Genomic DNA, 17,772 nt, shown 5'->3' on the forward strand with positions numbered 1-17,772 from the left:
CCAGCATTCTCAAGCACACTTACACACTCGACACGGCCGACCAGCAGCAGCCAGGGCCCCTCTCCGCCCGCAGCGACTCTCTTCTTCCTGCCTGTCCCTCACCTCTCCCGCGTGACGGAGGTCCCCGCTCTGCAGGAGCTGCTCCAGGTGGTAATGCGCGTCTCCTCTCCCTCTCCCTTTCTCTCTCTCAATCACATACACACTCGCCACACCGCTGACTTGATCCTCATCCTACCGCTTGATCGCGCAGTTGTTTTGATTATTACAGATGTTAATACTAGTTAAGAAAATGTTTGGTTGGTGAAATACCTGTGATAGTATCTAGAGGTATCTGTGACAGTATATGTGAGATGTAGGCATGTGTGAAGCTATACAGTGAATGCTGCATGATCTTTGTTTTATTCTAGGTTGAATTCAGTACGCTATGCAACTCAAACAAGGGTGAAGCCACCAGCACTTGGTTTCAATCCCCTATAGCAGTACAAATGTACGCTTGAAAAAGGTCAAGGAGTAGCTTAAAGAAGGCAATGTTTCATGTTATGTACCTTCCCTGACAATGTAGTTCAAAGTTATAATAGCAGTTCTTTAAGTGGCATTGGTTTACTGATGCACTGATGACTGTTGGATAAAGTCAGGCAATATTAAAATTGCGAGAACTAAACTCTCTGCAGGGTTTTCATTCATACTAGAGATAATAGTAAAGTGAAAGCAATTGACATTCAGCCTTGTTTGTTTTTTATAATGGCTGTCATCCTACTTTTAAGGCAAACTGCTTTATACAGGAGTGGAATGGTGGATTTGATGTTGATATTTTAAGTGGAAAGAGAAGAAAAATGTTTTATTATATTCTTGGACAAGGAGCCATATCTTCCTCCAGCATACTGACAGAGGCATAACCTTTACTATTTAAAGCCAAGAATTCATTACTCAACATATGACACTGTAAGCCGCCAGTATATCATGTCATAATATGTACACGCTCGCTCTCGCTCCGTCTCTCTCCCGCTCTTTCTCTATGTACAGTGGCCCCAAAAAGTATTTGGACACTCAAGCCAAAATGTAGGACTTATTGAATTACATAACGAAATGTTTTTTCGTTATGTAATAAAATACAAACCAAATAATGCTTGTATAAACTGTACAAACTTGTCTATAAACAGTTAATATTTCATTATATGATATCTGTACATATATAAGCAGATAATCATAAGTTCATTGCATTCAAAACTTACATTTTTAAATGAAAATAGAAATCTTGTAAGCACATTGGGAGGGGGGGTGCATTGTTTTGTTATTTTAATATCTTGGTACGTACTGGTGTTCATGATGATGTCTATTTTAACAGATGCTCCAGGACCTGTAGAATTCTTCATATAAAAAAAAATAAAGACCACCCACCATATTTAAAAATGCATGGCATCTAATCTAGGTTTCACCCTTCTTCCCTCCATTGGAATTACATGGTAATGTATGTGGTGAAATTTATGTAGGAATAGAACCCATGCATTTTCAAATGGGTTATTGAGTGTCGATCGATAAGCAAAAATGGAGCCATTGTAGTTTAGCTTTCATGTTTCAATGTTCTTTATTTAGTATCATCTCATTTAATCTCATTTTTTTCTCAAAACTACCGGTTCCAAAATTATTGGCACCTCGTACAATTATTTAAATAAATCAAACAAAGTGAAATTGGCAATACAATTTTAATTTCATTTATTTAATATCAGTCTAAAGAACTGGATCATGTCATTCCATTCCTGTTTCACTAGAGTATAAAAATGGGGGAACAAACATGCAAAATCCCTTTGTCAACCATCAGCATGGGAAAAGCCACATAATTGCCAAGTCAGAAGACACAGATTGTAATTGACCATAACAAGCCAGGTAATGGGTACAAGAAAATACATAAATGGTTAAACATACCACTAAGCACTGTGAGGGCAATACTGTAAGCCCACTGTAATATAGTGAACTCCATAAGTCTTAATTTGTCAGTTGTAATCAAGCAATTGGGTGAACACATTCCATTTCACATGGATTTTATTATTCAAAATCCAACCTACTCCCTATATGTGCTGAATAATAATTCAAATAGTTGAGTGTTTTTAAGCGCTCTGCAATATAAAACAGAATACATCTGAACATGCCCTTTGGTGTGTCACAGCTGTTTTCACTGTCCTTCTCAGAAATATCCACTCAGACAAGTGATTTCTTCCAAGGCCTCCAATTACAGTCTTCCGTTTACACTTGGGCATTGCAAAATACATGTTTTGTTGTAAAACCTTATTAGGCAATACTGCAGCTCTGCTATAGAATCAGATTTGTGTAACAAGCATCAACCAAATATCATATCAAGAGTCAAACAAAACAGGCAAATAAAATGAAAATCTTTATCTTTCTTAGCAAAATTAAATCAAAAATGATTTGCTTGAACATTTTGTCACAAATCTGGGTCAAAAGTGTTGTGTTTTCTTTGGTAATTTTGACACAAATTTGTGAGTGACGTAGCATCTTAGTAATGGGCTCACTGCTTCTGTGTGATGTCGAGACTACCTCACTGACGGAGTGTAGCATATCAGCCCTTGTAGCTGTTATTTCAGTGATAATATTTGTGCAGAAATGAAAGTAAACCATTGACATTCTACTGATAGTTCTCCAAGTTTGCACATTTTTGGAATTAAAAACTATGATTGGTTTGGTTCGCTGGATAAGGATAGTGACTTTACAGTGATTCATGTTGCATGGACAGTTACTTGAAATGCATGCTCTGTTGGGTTGGTGATTGACTTGGCCAGTTCACCTTTTCTCCCTAATGAAGTCCTTTGCTGTGTTGGCAGTGAGTTTTGGGTCGTTGTCCAAAAAGGCTTCCCAAACTTTTGCACAGGAGCCTTTTTAACAATAAACAATGAAAATAAAAAGCAATCTTGCAGAAAGTTCTCATGTTTAATTCTGTACAAATTAGAGTTCAGGTTTGCTTTTTATCATGTACAGATTAATTGTTACAAGGGGTGCCCAGATTTTTTCACCCCACTGTGTAAACATATGCATAGCTGAATTGTAATGGATATTGTCTCCGGGCCAAATGTGGAGACTTCTCCTCATGCTTCAAAGCATATTGCAGCATTTCTCCATAAATGCGTTATTATAAATTATTCAAAGCTCTTCCAAGGGGGTGTAGCACAAAATGTGGGTAAGGCAGCTGAGGCACTATTTCTCTCAGTGGACACGGATGATTATTTCTCATTCATGAAACCCTGACTCCATCACGCAGGCCATCTGCACACAGATTTCTCCCTTGCCACAGACGGATGGTCTCTTTTTAACGGGTTTGTGCAGAAGACAGGAGCGAGAGCTGTTTATTGGCGGGATCTCCAGTCATAAAAAGCTACGGTGATGTTTTTCTGATAGCTGAAAGTGGTTTGAATCTCTAGCCGCCTGTGAGGAGTGTTTTTGACGTGCAGATCCCCTGTGGGGTTACTGCACATGTTTTCTAGCTAGGCTGCTGTTGCTGCGCATTGTTTCTGTTTATCTGTTTTTTAGCTCAACAGCTATGGCAGACAGTCTCCGTCTCAAAAGACAGTCTCTAAATCTGCATAATAATGAGTTTTAGGGATATTATTTTTGTTTTTGGTGGTTACTGTAAATTCAGATGATAATCCTCTGGCTCAGAACATTAACATTGCATTCCACCTTAAATATATTTGGAAGCCATATTTAATAGCTTTACTCTGCTGAATCCTCAGTTGGCACTAAACCATGAAACCTGATTCTACTATAGTGAATAATACAAATTGTGAGAAAGAATTCCTATCAATAATGATCTGTATTTTGTGTTCAGACATATGGTAAAACTTTTATTTCAATGCATTTACTCATGTTTCAATGTTTCTCATTTTGTTATCTAATTTCTTTCTGAAAACCATAGGTGCCAAAATTATTGGCTACCCTAACAATTAAATCAGCATGGCAATTCAATTTTATTTAACCATTTAACCCTTTCCACTTTGCCCCAGTCCAAAAAGCTCTCCAAAAATTACTCACCCTAACGCTTTCTAACCAATCTGCATCTGTTTAAAATTTAACTTTATTCCAGAGTTATGATAACCAGTGCCCCATTAGTCAGTACAATTGCAGGTTTACATCTATAGCAAGCCCAAATTCTGTAATTATGCACGTCTGTATATTCATTCTGCTATGTGAATGCAGCAATATTCCTAAACTGTCCGTTACGATTTCTTGCTGCGTGCAGTATGATTTTTGGCTTGTTGAATCCATTATCTCAATGTACCACATCATATTATAGTCTAGGCTACAGCTCTTAACAATTAGTTGTGTCTCTAATTTTTTCATATATTTTATAGAATGCAGGCACGAGCACATTGCTAATGGTTCCTGTTTATGTTTAAAATTGTAAGGTGGGACAACGTTTTGTCACAAGAAAGACGCAGTCCCTCATATTTGTAATTGTATCTTCCTTTTTAATATGAACTGAATGGAGGCACATCCGAATTGCTAATCATACCAGTTAATGCAACAAGCAGTTTTATGAAGGCTTGCTATTGGCTGATTCCTGGGCGCCATCATTGTAGTTCATCTTTACAGCACCTGAGTGAGCTGTGATTATACTGAGATCAGCACCTAAGAATGCTGCTTACCAAAAACGACCTTAGTGCTGTCCACTTAGCTGTTCTGCATAGCACTTAGGTCCTACTTCTTGGTGAGAATAACTCCTAAGTTTGAGACCATTATTAGGAGTGATTCTGAGTGGCTTCATACATGCGATGTCTGGTGTGTAGCAGCATTTTACATGTATTCTCAGCTCAGTCAGTTAATCAACGGCTATTTCTGAGGTGCTGTTAATGATGCCAACTGATTAACTGTTTGGGAGTTTAGAATCCTTGGGAATCACACGCACCTTCTGGTGGCTTTCCGATCTGTTTGTGTAGATGACTCCAATTCCATTCCGCCACACCTCCTGTTTATCTTACTGTTTTGGCCCAGAGAGCGCACAAGTGCAGCAGCTAATTTTAAAAGCAGCTGTCTGGGGTGGGGCCTGGACCATATGGTGGGAGGGACCAGAAGGAACTCCAGAGTCAGTCTTGTGTTTACCCCATTGCTGCCATGTAGCCAGTGGAGGTAAATGAGTGATTTATTATATATTATCTATTTAGCATTTACCTCTGTTTAAGCTACACTCTCTGTGCCATTTATATGGTAATAGTATTGATTAACCATCACTCTCCCCTCTTCGGATGTTACATTCTATAACAGGACTCAGTTACACAACATAACACTGCGCTCATACAGGAACCGTGCTGTTCATCTGCTTTTTTACTTCAAAATCACCATAAATTTGATTTCTTGTTCCTCCTTTGCTATTGTTGGCCTCCATCTAGAAAGCTAAATTGTTTTTAAACAACTGCTTTTGGTTGGTCTATAGTAGAGTCCTTAGTCTACAGTTACTTCTAGCGGGACAAAATGAGAGAAGTGTAGTCAGTGTAATCGGCGTGAGTGTGTTACAACTCAATACTCAAAAACTTCCAAAGGCTACATTAATTTATAAGTAAAAGTGAATAATTTCCTTTGTCAACCACTGGACATCATGTATGAATTAATATGCAGGGTAAACTGGTTTGAGACATACTTTCTGTTTTCAGATTTCTGAATTCTGTGTTTTGTCATGAAGTTATTATTGGTCTGGCACGGCATGAGCAGAGTCTGTAGGGCGGCAGACATGTCCACCCCATCATCAGACTGGATCCCTGCCACAGCCCCTCCTCGGCTGCTGTAATTTCCCACTTTCCCAAAAACGACAAAAAATAAAAATACAAAAGGACATTCATGTAAAAAAGTTCTTTTTGGTCTTAAACTAAAATTTGATGAAACAGCAAAACATAACTATAAAGTAAAAGAGCAGTCCAAGTGTCAGTACTGCTTTTCTTTATTTCTTCTTCACACTGCAGTGTGCCCTTTTAACCTCAGCATATCCCCCTAATACTAAACTGTGAATTAAAGTCCAAGAGATTTCAATACTTTATTTCAAATACACAATCACATTGTGAGTCAGAATCAATTACTTATTTTCTTAAAAAGTCCACATGGGTATAACATATCTCTCAAGGTATTTTACTCTTGTTTTTGTTGTAACTGGTAATATGACATGACATACACTACGCTGTGTAGCTCATTGCATGACCTTCAGTCGTTGCCTAGGTATCCGGTGACAAGACTGCGTGTTGCATGTTTCTGTGCAGTTTATTAATACTTGTTATCAAGTGTCCACATATTTTCAAGAAATAGACATGCAAGCAGTATTCACTTCAGATGTATTAGGTATAGAGTAATGCAAACCATTACGCAACTAATTATTTTTAGTTGGCTTTTAGTAAGCTATTTAATCTGGATAGGAATACTGAATAGAAGTTACCTGGTCTCATGATTTAACACATTTTCTGACATGTCCAATGACAACTTCTCCAATTCAAAAGGGGAAGGGATACGCTGCCTATGACAAGTGATAAGTTTATTTCTCTATGGATTTATTTTATTTATATTTTATTCCCTGAGTTATCCCCATTGCAGACACGTGCAGATTTCAGACACGTGATTCCCCCGGCTCACTTGATGTTTATTCTTGCAACTTTACACACAGCAGACGGACAACAATCACACACTTCCATGTGGACAACAAGGTCAGGCTAGGAATGGCTGCTATAGAGCCATGAGACCAGCAGGAAATATGGTGCAGCATCCTAGATGGCATCTCAACCTTAGGGTATGTAATATACTGTATAGAAACCTATGGAGAAAGAATTCCTCCACATGAGGCAAGTGTAAGTAAGTGTAATAGTTTCACTCACCACACATGTTCAGTTGTGTCCTTGGTCACATGCCCAGGCACAACAAGGAAAACACAGGATAATGATGTGCCTCGACGATGAATACACTTGCGCTGTTGCCAAACGAGGGTACAAAAAAAAACAATTGGAGTAAAAAAACATACCTATATCTTATTTTGTGTGCTAGGGAAAAATAATCAGACAACAGTCTCTACAGTTTGCAGAGAAAAAAATATCCAGTGAACAGCAGTTGGTAATGAGAGAGGTCAGAAGACTGGTCAACCCAGACTGGTCAAAGCTGCCCCACATGGCCTGCATGACCAACATTGTGCTGCAGTTAATAGTTTGTGTTTGTTTATTTGCACCTGCATTAGTCTTTCAGATTTGCATCTTCCCTGACATTTTCTGCAAGTGTTTGACCATTTACAACTTTGTTCCTTTGTAGGGTATCCTGAAACAGGAGTGAGGTATGTGATATTTCACCTACATTTTAATATTCTTTATATTAGAAACTATTTTGTAATATGTGCACACAGAGACATATTTTAATACAATATGTAAACAATTATAACATTATAACAATAATGATTGTTATTAGTTTCTCTCTTCACAGTATTGACCCTGCAGTATTGATCTAAACTGCCTGTTACCATCAAGTCATTAACTCTGGACAAATATCTTTGCTTGACTTTTACCATTTAGTGTGCACAAACACACACACATTTCTATGCACACGACCATAGGGGTATGCTTTTGTTATTCACGTAATGGCACACACCTGCACGCTGCACACACATGCACACATCACTGTGCAGTCTCACTGCTTACTGCAGAGCACTGCTGCCACTACTGCACATTAGCCACTTGGACCGTTTCCCTCTTGCCTCAGCGAGACTATTGAACTTCACTATCATAAGGCAATGACTCTGCACTTTGTTTACACACTGATCCAGCCATTCAGAGGGAATCCCCCAGACCCGGGGGTTCATTGTTCCCGCTAATACACTTTCACTGGTTTTGCTGTCTAAGCACTCAGCTGCCAGAGAGAAAGGGGACAGGGAGAAGAGAGGCGGGGGGGCACCAGGGGGCTCTGGGGCCCAGCGGTCTGACTTTACTTCCTCTTCTGCTCTCCGCCCGATAGATGTGGTGAAACACGTCGTCTCCCAGACCCCCGACCTCCCACAGCTGTACTCCCGACCACCCGACACGGCTTCTGGGGTTGAAGCGATCGCTGAAGAACTCCGGTACGTGTTGATGATGCAGGAGATATTGACAGTGAATGGTTGCCGGGTTGTTACCAGTCCAGGGCTGAACAGGGTGTTAGTGAGGAAGGCACGAGAAAGTACGTGCTGAACAAATAATGCAGTCGACATCTGTGATCTTCCCTGTCTCTACGTATTCACAGGGGCTGGTATTGAGTAGTTTTGAACGTTCTGTGGCATAGATAGATATAGTTTCCATGCATATTATTTCCTCATGTTTTGCTTGAAATTACACAAGCCTTCCTTTAGTGTTGCTATCCCATCTCTCACCATGTGCTTTCATGCTTATGAATGCATGGCTGTGCTGTGCTTGTCATATATTCATATCCATGCACATCATTTGTGTAGATTTCACATACAGTTGGTCTCTTTAAATTGACAATCAAGATTTTAAAGCTTTATTTTGTGAGCTATATTAGTGTGTGTGGTAGCTGTCCACTTCAGGCAAGACAGAAGTCTTACCAGATATCATCTGAGGTGTAATTGTGACATTTGACAAACTACACATGGGTTTATCATTGATAATTGCCAACAGGTGGCAGTATTGTAGCATGGAGCAGTGTTAAATGGGTTAGATGAGCCATGACCAGGGGGTCTTTAATGAAATTAAATTCTGCAAAATGTGTTCTTATTACAATTAATTTGCTTTCAAGAGTGACTTATAATAAGCAGTTATGGTTAATTGCCTGGTCAAGCATATAACAGCAGCAGGATTTGTAGCATGAAATCTCTTGAGTTGCAAGATCATTAACCACAATAGTACAGCAATATCTCTGTACTTTACTTTAAGGGCAAGGTAGATACCAACAACAATCTACATACTTTAAGTCAAGGCTCATCATTGTCAATTTTAACCGATTTCCCCCAAAAAATTCCCGGATTTTTAAAAAAGGACAGTTCGGATTAAACCGTTTTTTTCCTGGATTTTTGGTGGTTGTGTGTGCGTTTTGGAAGAGAGCATGGTCGTGGAGAAAAGCCGGTTGTACAAGGGAGTTCATGTCATTTTCTTTGGTGCAATAAAGGAAGAACATGCCAATGGACTCTTCGTTTTTGCAGCAGAAACCAGCTAAGTCATTAAGTTGGGTGTTATATAATTAGGAGCTCCTGGAATCTGCACCTGCACTTCTCGGTCACGACTGCTGTCTGTTCTGGCCCCACAGCAGTGGAATGACCTTCCTGTGGATGTCAGAACGGCAGAGTCTCTGATGACTTTCAAGCGCAGACTGAGGACTCATCTCTTCAGGCTGCACCTTTCCCTCCCTACCTCACTGATATGATTAGCCTTGTGTATGCCATAGATTATAATAGCACATATAGTTTATTGTAGTACCCAGGGTATTCTAGCTGCCAACCCTGGTATGCTAGTTGATAAACTGATGTACTCTTCAATGTTTCAAGTTGTATCTATGAGATCATTCTAGGACTCGAAACTGCACATTCCTCTAGGGTCCTGACCATACTTGACCCTGGGTTTGATTTGTACTGCATTGTACGTCGCTCTGGATAAGAGCGTCTGCTAAATGCCTTTAATGTAATGTAGTAGTTTGTATTATAATGACTTTGTTATTATTACGGCAATGCTAGGCCTATTTCTTGTATATGTCACTGTGCGAAATCGTTAAATGTGCAGTTCCATTAACAAAGCCTATGGTTAAAAGAAAGGACAATGTTTCAAATTTAAATGAAATATTTATCCCGAAGATTTGCATTATTATAATAATCAGATTTTCACCGTTTTATAACAATGTAATCTAAAATAAAACCTGAAAAATTCCCAGATAAAAAAAAAAAGAACTCTGAATATGATGAGTCTTGATTAAGTGTATGGAGATGTAAGTACTGCATACAATCTCAATTAGATCCAGTATGGCTAATTTATGGATTTGTACCTCTGTTCCCTTTTATTCGTTATATTATTGTTGTACAACACAAACATCAATAATGAATAATAACATACACTCAGTGAGCACTTTTTTTTAGGTTATGATTTATTAGACTTATTTTTTAGACTTCTACTCCTGTAGCCTATCCACTTAGAGTTATGATGTGTTGTGTGTTCAGAGATTCTCTTCTGCATACCACGGTTGTAATGTGTGGTTATTTGCATTACTGTCAATGTTTTTATAAAAAAAATTTTCAACCATTGCCGGAAAATCTGTTAGAAATAATTTATCATGTTCTTGATGTGTACTCACGGCTCACTGCCACTGTGATAAAAACTGTAGAAAAGTGTGAGACCTACTATGGACCCTTGGGGTACCCCCTTTTGTGAAGGGCAGCGGCAATGTTAAAATGTTTTAACACATTGAGCTTTGCTTTAATACCCACGTAAAAACCAGAACTTGGTTGCACCAGTCATATGTAAGTTTTTACATTTCAGTGTACAATCTTTACTAGGTTACTAGGTTAATATCAAACTATTGCTTTACTAAATTTGGTTGCACCACCGATAAGCAAATATTATCTTAGCTAGTGTGTAGCTGAATACCAAAGTAAACATTGTCACTCAATAGAGACTATAACAAATTCATAAGCAATCAATCAACAAGCTACAATGCAAACACGGAAATGAACTTACATTGAGGCTACATATAGCATTGAGTGAAGTTTGTGTCAATTTTGCAGTCCATGAAAAGATAAAGCAATGGTGAACAGATGACTGCATGTTTAGGTTTTTATGAATACAACGGAAAATAGCTTTTTTAAAATGAATGTTAGAGCCGACAGTTTTTTGACTGTGTTCGAGAGTTGCACTGCCAGTGTTCACATTAACCCACTATGAGTCCTTTGCTTTACCTCACCTCACTGTGCTTTCCTGTGATACGCCTGCTAAGTGTCAACAAACATTATAACTACAGTGGGGTCCAAAATTCAGGTTTTTTTTTTTCATGTAATCCTGGAAAAAAAACAGAAAGTTTTTGGATTTTGAAAAGATGTTAACAAATGAAAGCTACTTAAAAGCTTTGCAAGAACTACTCAAAGAAGAGCAAAGAGTGCTGGACAATCCACAATCACCTGACCTCAACCCCACTGAACTTTTATCAGGGCAGTTACAATCACATACAGCATACGGCATACAGCTGGTGCAACTGGTGACCCCATGGCTTTTTCTAAGAATCCCCCTGCCAACCTGAAATAAACCCCATTATCTCCAAAACTACATTATCTTCAAAAAATAAATACCACCTTTGTACCACAATTACTCCCCTGATCCTACAGACCCTCACTCAGAAAACTGAGCAGTGACAATCGAGAAAGCGGTAGATTGAAGCTATCTGACAAACTGACATTGCGTATAGCAGAAGCTACAGGAGTTTATAGAAGTCACTCACCATGACAAGGATATTTTTAATGTAACATAGCTTCTACGTTTCCGCAAGTTCAATGAATAAATACCATATACCATTATATACCATTACAGGTAACGCTAACGTTAGCTGTAAACTAGCTAATACAACACTGAATTACTCAGAAGTTGTAGTTAGCTAGCTAGCCAACTAAATAACCGTTATGTTTGGCAAACTAGCCATTGAGTTGTAACACAGTAGAACAGTTGTCACTGGCGAACTAGCTTCCAAACAATAACATTATATTCTGTGGCACTCCACAACTGTAACATAATAAGTAACGTTAATTATAGCTGCCTATCCACAACATCTGACTGAAATCTAAGTCAAGGGCAGTTGTGCAGTTGATCATTATGTGATATTGAAGCTGGCTATATAGGTAAAACATTTTAAGACAATAATGTATCGTTGAAAAGCTATGGTTGCAGACAGTTACTGCCAATACAATTCACCTGGATTGTTCTACATAGTTTGGTGGCCATTCATTCAGACCAAATTTGTTATGCATTCAGGTAATCTAGCTAAATATTGCTCAAATCTAACTGAAGTTTGCCAAGCCAGCTAAATCGAGGGCTGGGTGCTAATTGATCGCCACATGATCACATTTGTACAAAAGGTGCATTGCAGTAAGTTTCCAAAGATTATTTTGTTTACTGTAATGAAGCAGTGATTGGTGCAATGTGTGTAAAATGAAAATATGGCTAAGCAATGAACAGAGGAAAGTCATTCCACTACCTCCACCAGTGCTTTTTGATTCGCATGTCTAGATTGACAATGCCTTCATAACATCAACATCTCACATCCTTGTGATTGAAGCAAAGCTAGATCTCATTATATTCAGAATTCATAGTTTCATGATAGCACTGTAACCTTTGATCAACAACATCCTGACAACATGCTAAAAATCTCATAGAGTTCTATCAAAAACATCCTGACAACTTTCAAAAAATCTCATAGGGTTCGATCAACAACATCCGGACAACATGCTAAAACACTCATAGGGGTCTGTCAAAAACATCCTGACAACATTCTGAAAAAGCTCATAAGGTTCTATTAACAACATCTTGACAACGTGCTAAGAATGTCATAGGGTTCTATCTTTGTTAACCTACAGATGCTAACTGTGTGTGTTGTGTTGTTTTAGCTTCAGCTGAATCTGACCTGTGGTTCAGATGGTCACTCACTCTAGCTGAAGCAGCAGTTATTACCATAGATATTTAAATGAGGAATGTACACGCCTCCCTGTAGAACAATTTTTACTTGTTTTTGACAGAGAAGTAGGGGAGGGTGACAGGCGGGGGGAAGTGCAAACACTTTTTTTCAGGATAAAAGCTGTTGTATAGTTGCAGTATAAATGCAGTATTTTACACTTCATAAGGCTCATAATATAATTTTGTTTCCGTGTGTCCTTTTGGAGTCTCCAAATGTCCTTTTGGAAAACTGCCTCGACGTAGCTTACAAAAAGCAATTCAGAATGCAAATTTTTGGTGATATTGTCCTTATATTTGAATGGGTTGTGACCACAGCTACAATAATCTGTATCCCATGAAAATCATAAAATCTTTTCAGTGAGAAAAAAGCTTCCATTTTCGCTGTGTTTGAGCTTCTATGACTTTATTTTGAGTAATTCTGACCAAACTATTAACAAAACAAACTCCAAAGGGTTGTTTTTCAGAAGAGACCAGGAGTATGCCTGTGGTCAAAATGCATACTTAAGGGTTCATCTGTAGCCATTGCTAAATTTGAACGACTTACATTGTACAATGAAATATATCGATATATTGATGGCTGCACTTATATTTGTTTGCATAGGCTAAACTGGGATTTCTCTGTCTCTCCAACTTTTTGCAGCAGAGCACACCATGGATATCAGTGTGAGGAATGATAAAAATATGGGGGACACTAAGATGCTGTCAGTCTCGGCTGCAAATCCTCAGGATCTGAGCCAACGGGGAGTGAAGGTGTACGATGATGTCCAGAAGGTGGTGTACGAGGTGTGCTCCAGAGGCACCACCAGCCTGGAGAATGGCATCCAACTCTGGAGCTCCTCGGAGACAGATGAACTGATGCAGCTGGTGGGACAGACCTTTGGGGACGGGGACGGTGTGGTGGTCACACGTTCGGACCCAGCTGCTGCTGCGACCGGCACTGGGGAACAGACCGCATCCAGTGAAGCTAACCTGGACACGGCACTGGGTTCAAGGGGGAAAGGGCTGCCTGCCCGTCCAAGAAACAGGAACGGGGACAAGGCAGCGCCTGAGGCCTCGGCGGAGATGCCCTTCACTTCGGTGTACATGGGTGAGGGGATGCCAAGAGTCCTGGAGTTCGACGGCACCGTCCAGGGGGACGTGGTTCTGATCGATGAAGATGACGACCGGTCCCTACGCGAGAAGACCGTCACTGACACGTCCGCCACGGACGGCAATGCGGCGGACCTGGTCGCCGGTCGGCCTGCGTCCGTCTCCTCCGAACTGGCCTCCGAGGAAAAGGAAGAGAGCTCAGTCGCTGAGCTTCCGCTGCCGGTGACTCAGAAGAAAAAGTGCTGCCGGTGCTGTACTGTCATGTGACCTCATCAGGGCTGCCATTGCAGAAGGCCCGATCAGAAAAGCCTCACCTCGTTGTTGACAGAAGCTTCACCTCTGTTCTCGGAAGTCTTTCTTTTTTAAAAATCAGCGGTGTACTTTTCAGCAGCTTACCAGCAACCATCACTGTGTGATGCTGAAAAGTATGAGGGAAGGACATGTGACCAGTATTAGAATGAGAGCTTAAAAAAAAAATCAAGCTAATGCTATTTGAATACATAAATACTTCATCATCATTTGGTAATTCACACTCTAAAAACTTTCTTACAAACATTTTTACTGCCTTTCATATGCCAGTTGTCCAGGTGCCTTAAAGAAGCATGAATAAACTTATAGTTGGACAATGAAGAGAGTATATTTCACATTTCAAGTGAAAGTGAAAATTCCCTCTCTTTTTGGAGGGAGGAGCCAAAACAATGAAAAAACGCAGTATGCAATAAGAGGTATTCTTTCATTCTTTCCTATTTATTCTATTTATTCTGTGAGTAGCAGCAGCTAATTTAAAGTATTCTCTTTAATTTATTTTACTGTGTTTTTATTTTAAAGCTATGAAATGGACTTGCTCATAGCTTGGCAAGACATGTAAGTGCTTTTCTTGAAATTTCCATAGAAGACTGTCAAGTTTCTAGGGCTAATTTTGTAAATATGTTTCTAATACCAAGGATTTCTAGGCTCTAATTTACCTGAAAATTGGTTGAAGTAGATAGTTGCATTCATGTACCTCCTCTTTGGAAAAGTAGGTTCCTTTTTTTGAATGCACTGCTTTCAAACTGCAGTTTCCAAACCCTTTTCTTTTCTGAAATTCACATTATGCTTTTGATCCCTCTCTTTTTAAAGTTAATAACTACCTATTAGACATTAACAGGGTCGTAAGGCTCTTCTCCCCTCCAGGGGTTGGCTAGCACAAGCTGTACAGTGACAATCAAGTTTACATGTAAAGTTAATTTGGTGCTACTCATCATTGGAAACAGTACATGTTGCTTGCTAATTGAATCATGGTCACTATCATATTAGCAGTTCTATTCAATTGGCCACTTTGTCTGGAAAAATGCCCAAAATTAGAATTGTGTTATGTCTATATACTTATTCCCCATATATTTCTTTGTAAAGTGAAGCCATATAAAAATGTCTATTGACATACTCTAAATATTCTGAAATACATTTTTCTTAAATTGATTTAAAACAGATGCTTGATTGCATTAATGCATGCAACCAATAATATCTCTGCAATATAGTGAATTAAAAAGGCCAGATTTCAAGCACACGGAAATGCTAGTTCCTAACATGCTACTAATAACAGAAGTCAGTTTTTGTTCTTTTGTAAGAGCTGATTTTCATATGATTTTAAGATTCTGAATTCAATTAGGCAGCCATGGAAATGTGAAGTCTTGATTGTTATATCTCAACAGAAATCATTTGTTGAGCCAATTGACATGCTTAATTTCCATTGTATGTGTTAGCACTACAATTATCTTCTATATTAATTAATTGCTTCATTTATTTAAAGTTGAATATCTCAGGTGTCATTACAGCCATTATTACTAGAGTCCTGCATTGTCAAAAAATGAGCAGCCATGAAATTAAATAGAAATCTGCAAAAAGTATTATCTATGACTGACATCATACAGAATAATTACGGCTTTTACATTTTTACAAATGACCGCATATAGCCATACTAGTTATACATAGTTATCTAACATCTGTTACTAATTTTTTAGAAGGGAGAAAAATGGGGATTCATGAATACATAATTTTGTTATGATAATATTCTATAATTGTTATTACATATCTCACTGAGATGATTCAGGTGCTGCAATTCTTTTTGATAATTGCTCAACAGGTGGCTTATGAGGATAATTGGTCCACAGGTGGCTTATTATTCTATTTTAAAAGTAGTCACAAATTTTATGTTTCCCAGCTTTAACTTTAGGTCAGTTATTTTTGTTTCTGTTTGTATATCGAATCTTGTAGGCCATTTACCTGCACTGTTTATTATTTGTCTAACAGTGTAAATATTACAATAACCAAAGTTTGCCATTGTCACTTTTAATGCAAAATATTTAATAAAACAATGATTTTTATTTTAATATTTGACAGCTACATACAAAACTAAAATTATGTAATGTGTTTGTTTTCCTTTTTGAAAAATGCATTGGACAATAGTAGATATACAGCTAGCCATATGAATGGATTTCTGTGAGTTCTACAATAAATCTGTTATTTTGTGTTCATGTACATTTTTATCTGCTATTTTATTAACTTTTAGATTAGCCAAAGGACTTCCTTCAAACACATTGGTTCTAGAATTAAAGCTGATACTTTGAAGACTTAAAATCATATCCAAGGAAATTATGGCACCTACTCATGATTGGCAGCCAAGTCAAAACTGGCAACCTAATACCCAGTTTCATCTTTGTGGAAAGGGGTAATAATAAATCATTTTTAGCTTGTCCAGTTTTATTATCAATCCTGTGTCATTTTCACACGGTTGATAATTAATTCATAGGGTTTTGTGATATTAATTGTTTGCCATACATTACAAAACAATATTTATCCCAGGGTTATATCAAAGGTTATTGCAAAGCTATGAGAAATTTGTATGCAACCTTTGTAGGGGTCTTTGCCCATAGCCCATAACTTATACTATTCACGTTCACTCTAGAATATGTTGGTGTGTTCACACCATACAATGTCACACAATGCAAGATAGATAAACAGTTAAAGAACATGCATTAATGTACATTAATGTTAATTTAGAATATAGGTAAAAAGAGCACATGCATTAATGTACATGAATGTTAATTCAAGTAAACTGCAATTAGGGCTGGATGACGATTCAAGTAACTTTGAGTAACAAATAAATGTAAATGTTATTTTTTTTTTACTCACTAAACTGTGTTTATGTGCATTTAACTCAGGCAATGTTAAGGGCAGTTTACTTTCGGTCGCAGTCTTATTATTTTAATGAACCACATTAGTTTTACAGAAACAGTTTGTGGAAAAAAATTAAGCAATGTTAATATTGCTTAATTTCATGAGTCAAAGTTCAGAATATTAGGGTTTTTTGTTTGGTTATATGCAAGTTAAACATTTATTTTAGAGGAATTATACATTATTGATATTGAGTTTTCTGTCTTCGCTTAGTATTACATTGACATTTTCACTTGTGAAAAATGCTCATGTTGCTTTAGGTCATATCATGAAATCATCTGGCCTTGCCAGTACCTTAAGCAATGGTCACACCACTGAATTTTGTTTGGCACTGCCTGCTTCCATGTGCAGGGCCACTTTTACCACACTGCCTGCTTCAATGTGCAGGGCCACTTTTACCACACTGCCTGCTTCAATGGGTGGCACCCTTTTTACCACACTGCCTGCTTCAATGTGTGGGATTGCAACTACTGTAGTACTGTAGAATGATTTTCCTATTGAAGGTGAACTGATTGAACAAAATTAAAATACCACTGTGCTCTTTGATAGATATTGTTTTATTTTGATGACTGAAGTATCATTTGTTTATACAGTATGTTAGTACATTATTACACATTTCTCCTCTTCTGTTTTGTCATAATCAATGCTTATTTCCTGTCTCCAGATCATGTTTCCTTCAGATATGAAATTTACTGCTGGAACTATGGCAACTCCTCTGTATGTCACACTGATTTGAATAAACTTATTTTTTTCACTGTGCTTGATCTGTGGTTTTCTCTGAAATGGGTTTGTCCATCACCACTCCGAGGTA

General features: G+C 38.2%; 1 protein-coding gene across 3 annotated transcripts; it reads left to right on the forward strand.

Annotated features, from left to right (window-relative positions):
* si:ch211-12e13.12 (paralemmin-1) lies at nucleotides 1-16,265 on the forward strand. Of its 3 annotated transcripts, none has more exons than XR_009710035.1 (4): nucleotides 1-147; nucleotides 7,285-7,306; nucleotides 7,981-8,083; nucleotides 9,262-10,210. XR_009710035.1 is itself a non-coding variant. In XM_061261148.1 (4 exons), the coding sequence occupies exon 4, from the start codon at nucleotides 13,311-13,313 to the stop codon at nucleotides 14,013-14,015; it is 705 nt and encodes a 234-aa protein (XP_061117132.1). In that variant the 5' UTR covers nucleotides 1-147; nucleotides 7,285-7,306; nucleotides 7,981-8,083; nucleotides 13,300-13,310; the 3' UTR covers nucleotides 14,016-16,265. The 3 variants fall into 3 exon arrangements, 2 of the variants coding, with proteins under 2 accessions (XP_061117132.1, XP_061117133.1); XM_061261148.1 differs by lacking the exon at nucleotides 9,262-10,210 and adding an exon at nucleotides 13,300-16,265; XM_061261149.1 differs by lacking the exon at nucleotides 9,262-10,210 and adding an exon at nucleotides 13,303-16,265.
* The last annotated feature ends 1,507 nt before the right edge of the window (nucleotides 16,266-17,772 follow it).

The sequence above is a fragment of the Conger conger genome, chromosome 11, assembly GCF_963514075.1.
Source record: "Conger conger chromosome 11, fConCon1.1, whole genome shotgun sequence".
NCBI classification, from domain to species: domain Eukaryota; kingdom Metazoa; phylum Chordata; class Actinopteri; order Anguilliformes; family Congridae; genus Conger; species Conger conger.

What these genes read in the sequence shown, in the direction of transcription:
- si:ch211-12e13.12 (XM_061261148.1), top strand. Translation starts at nt 13,311, where the DNA reads ATGGATATCAGTGTGAGGAATGATAAAAATATGGGGGACACTAAGATG.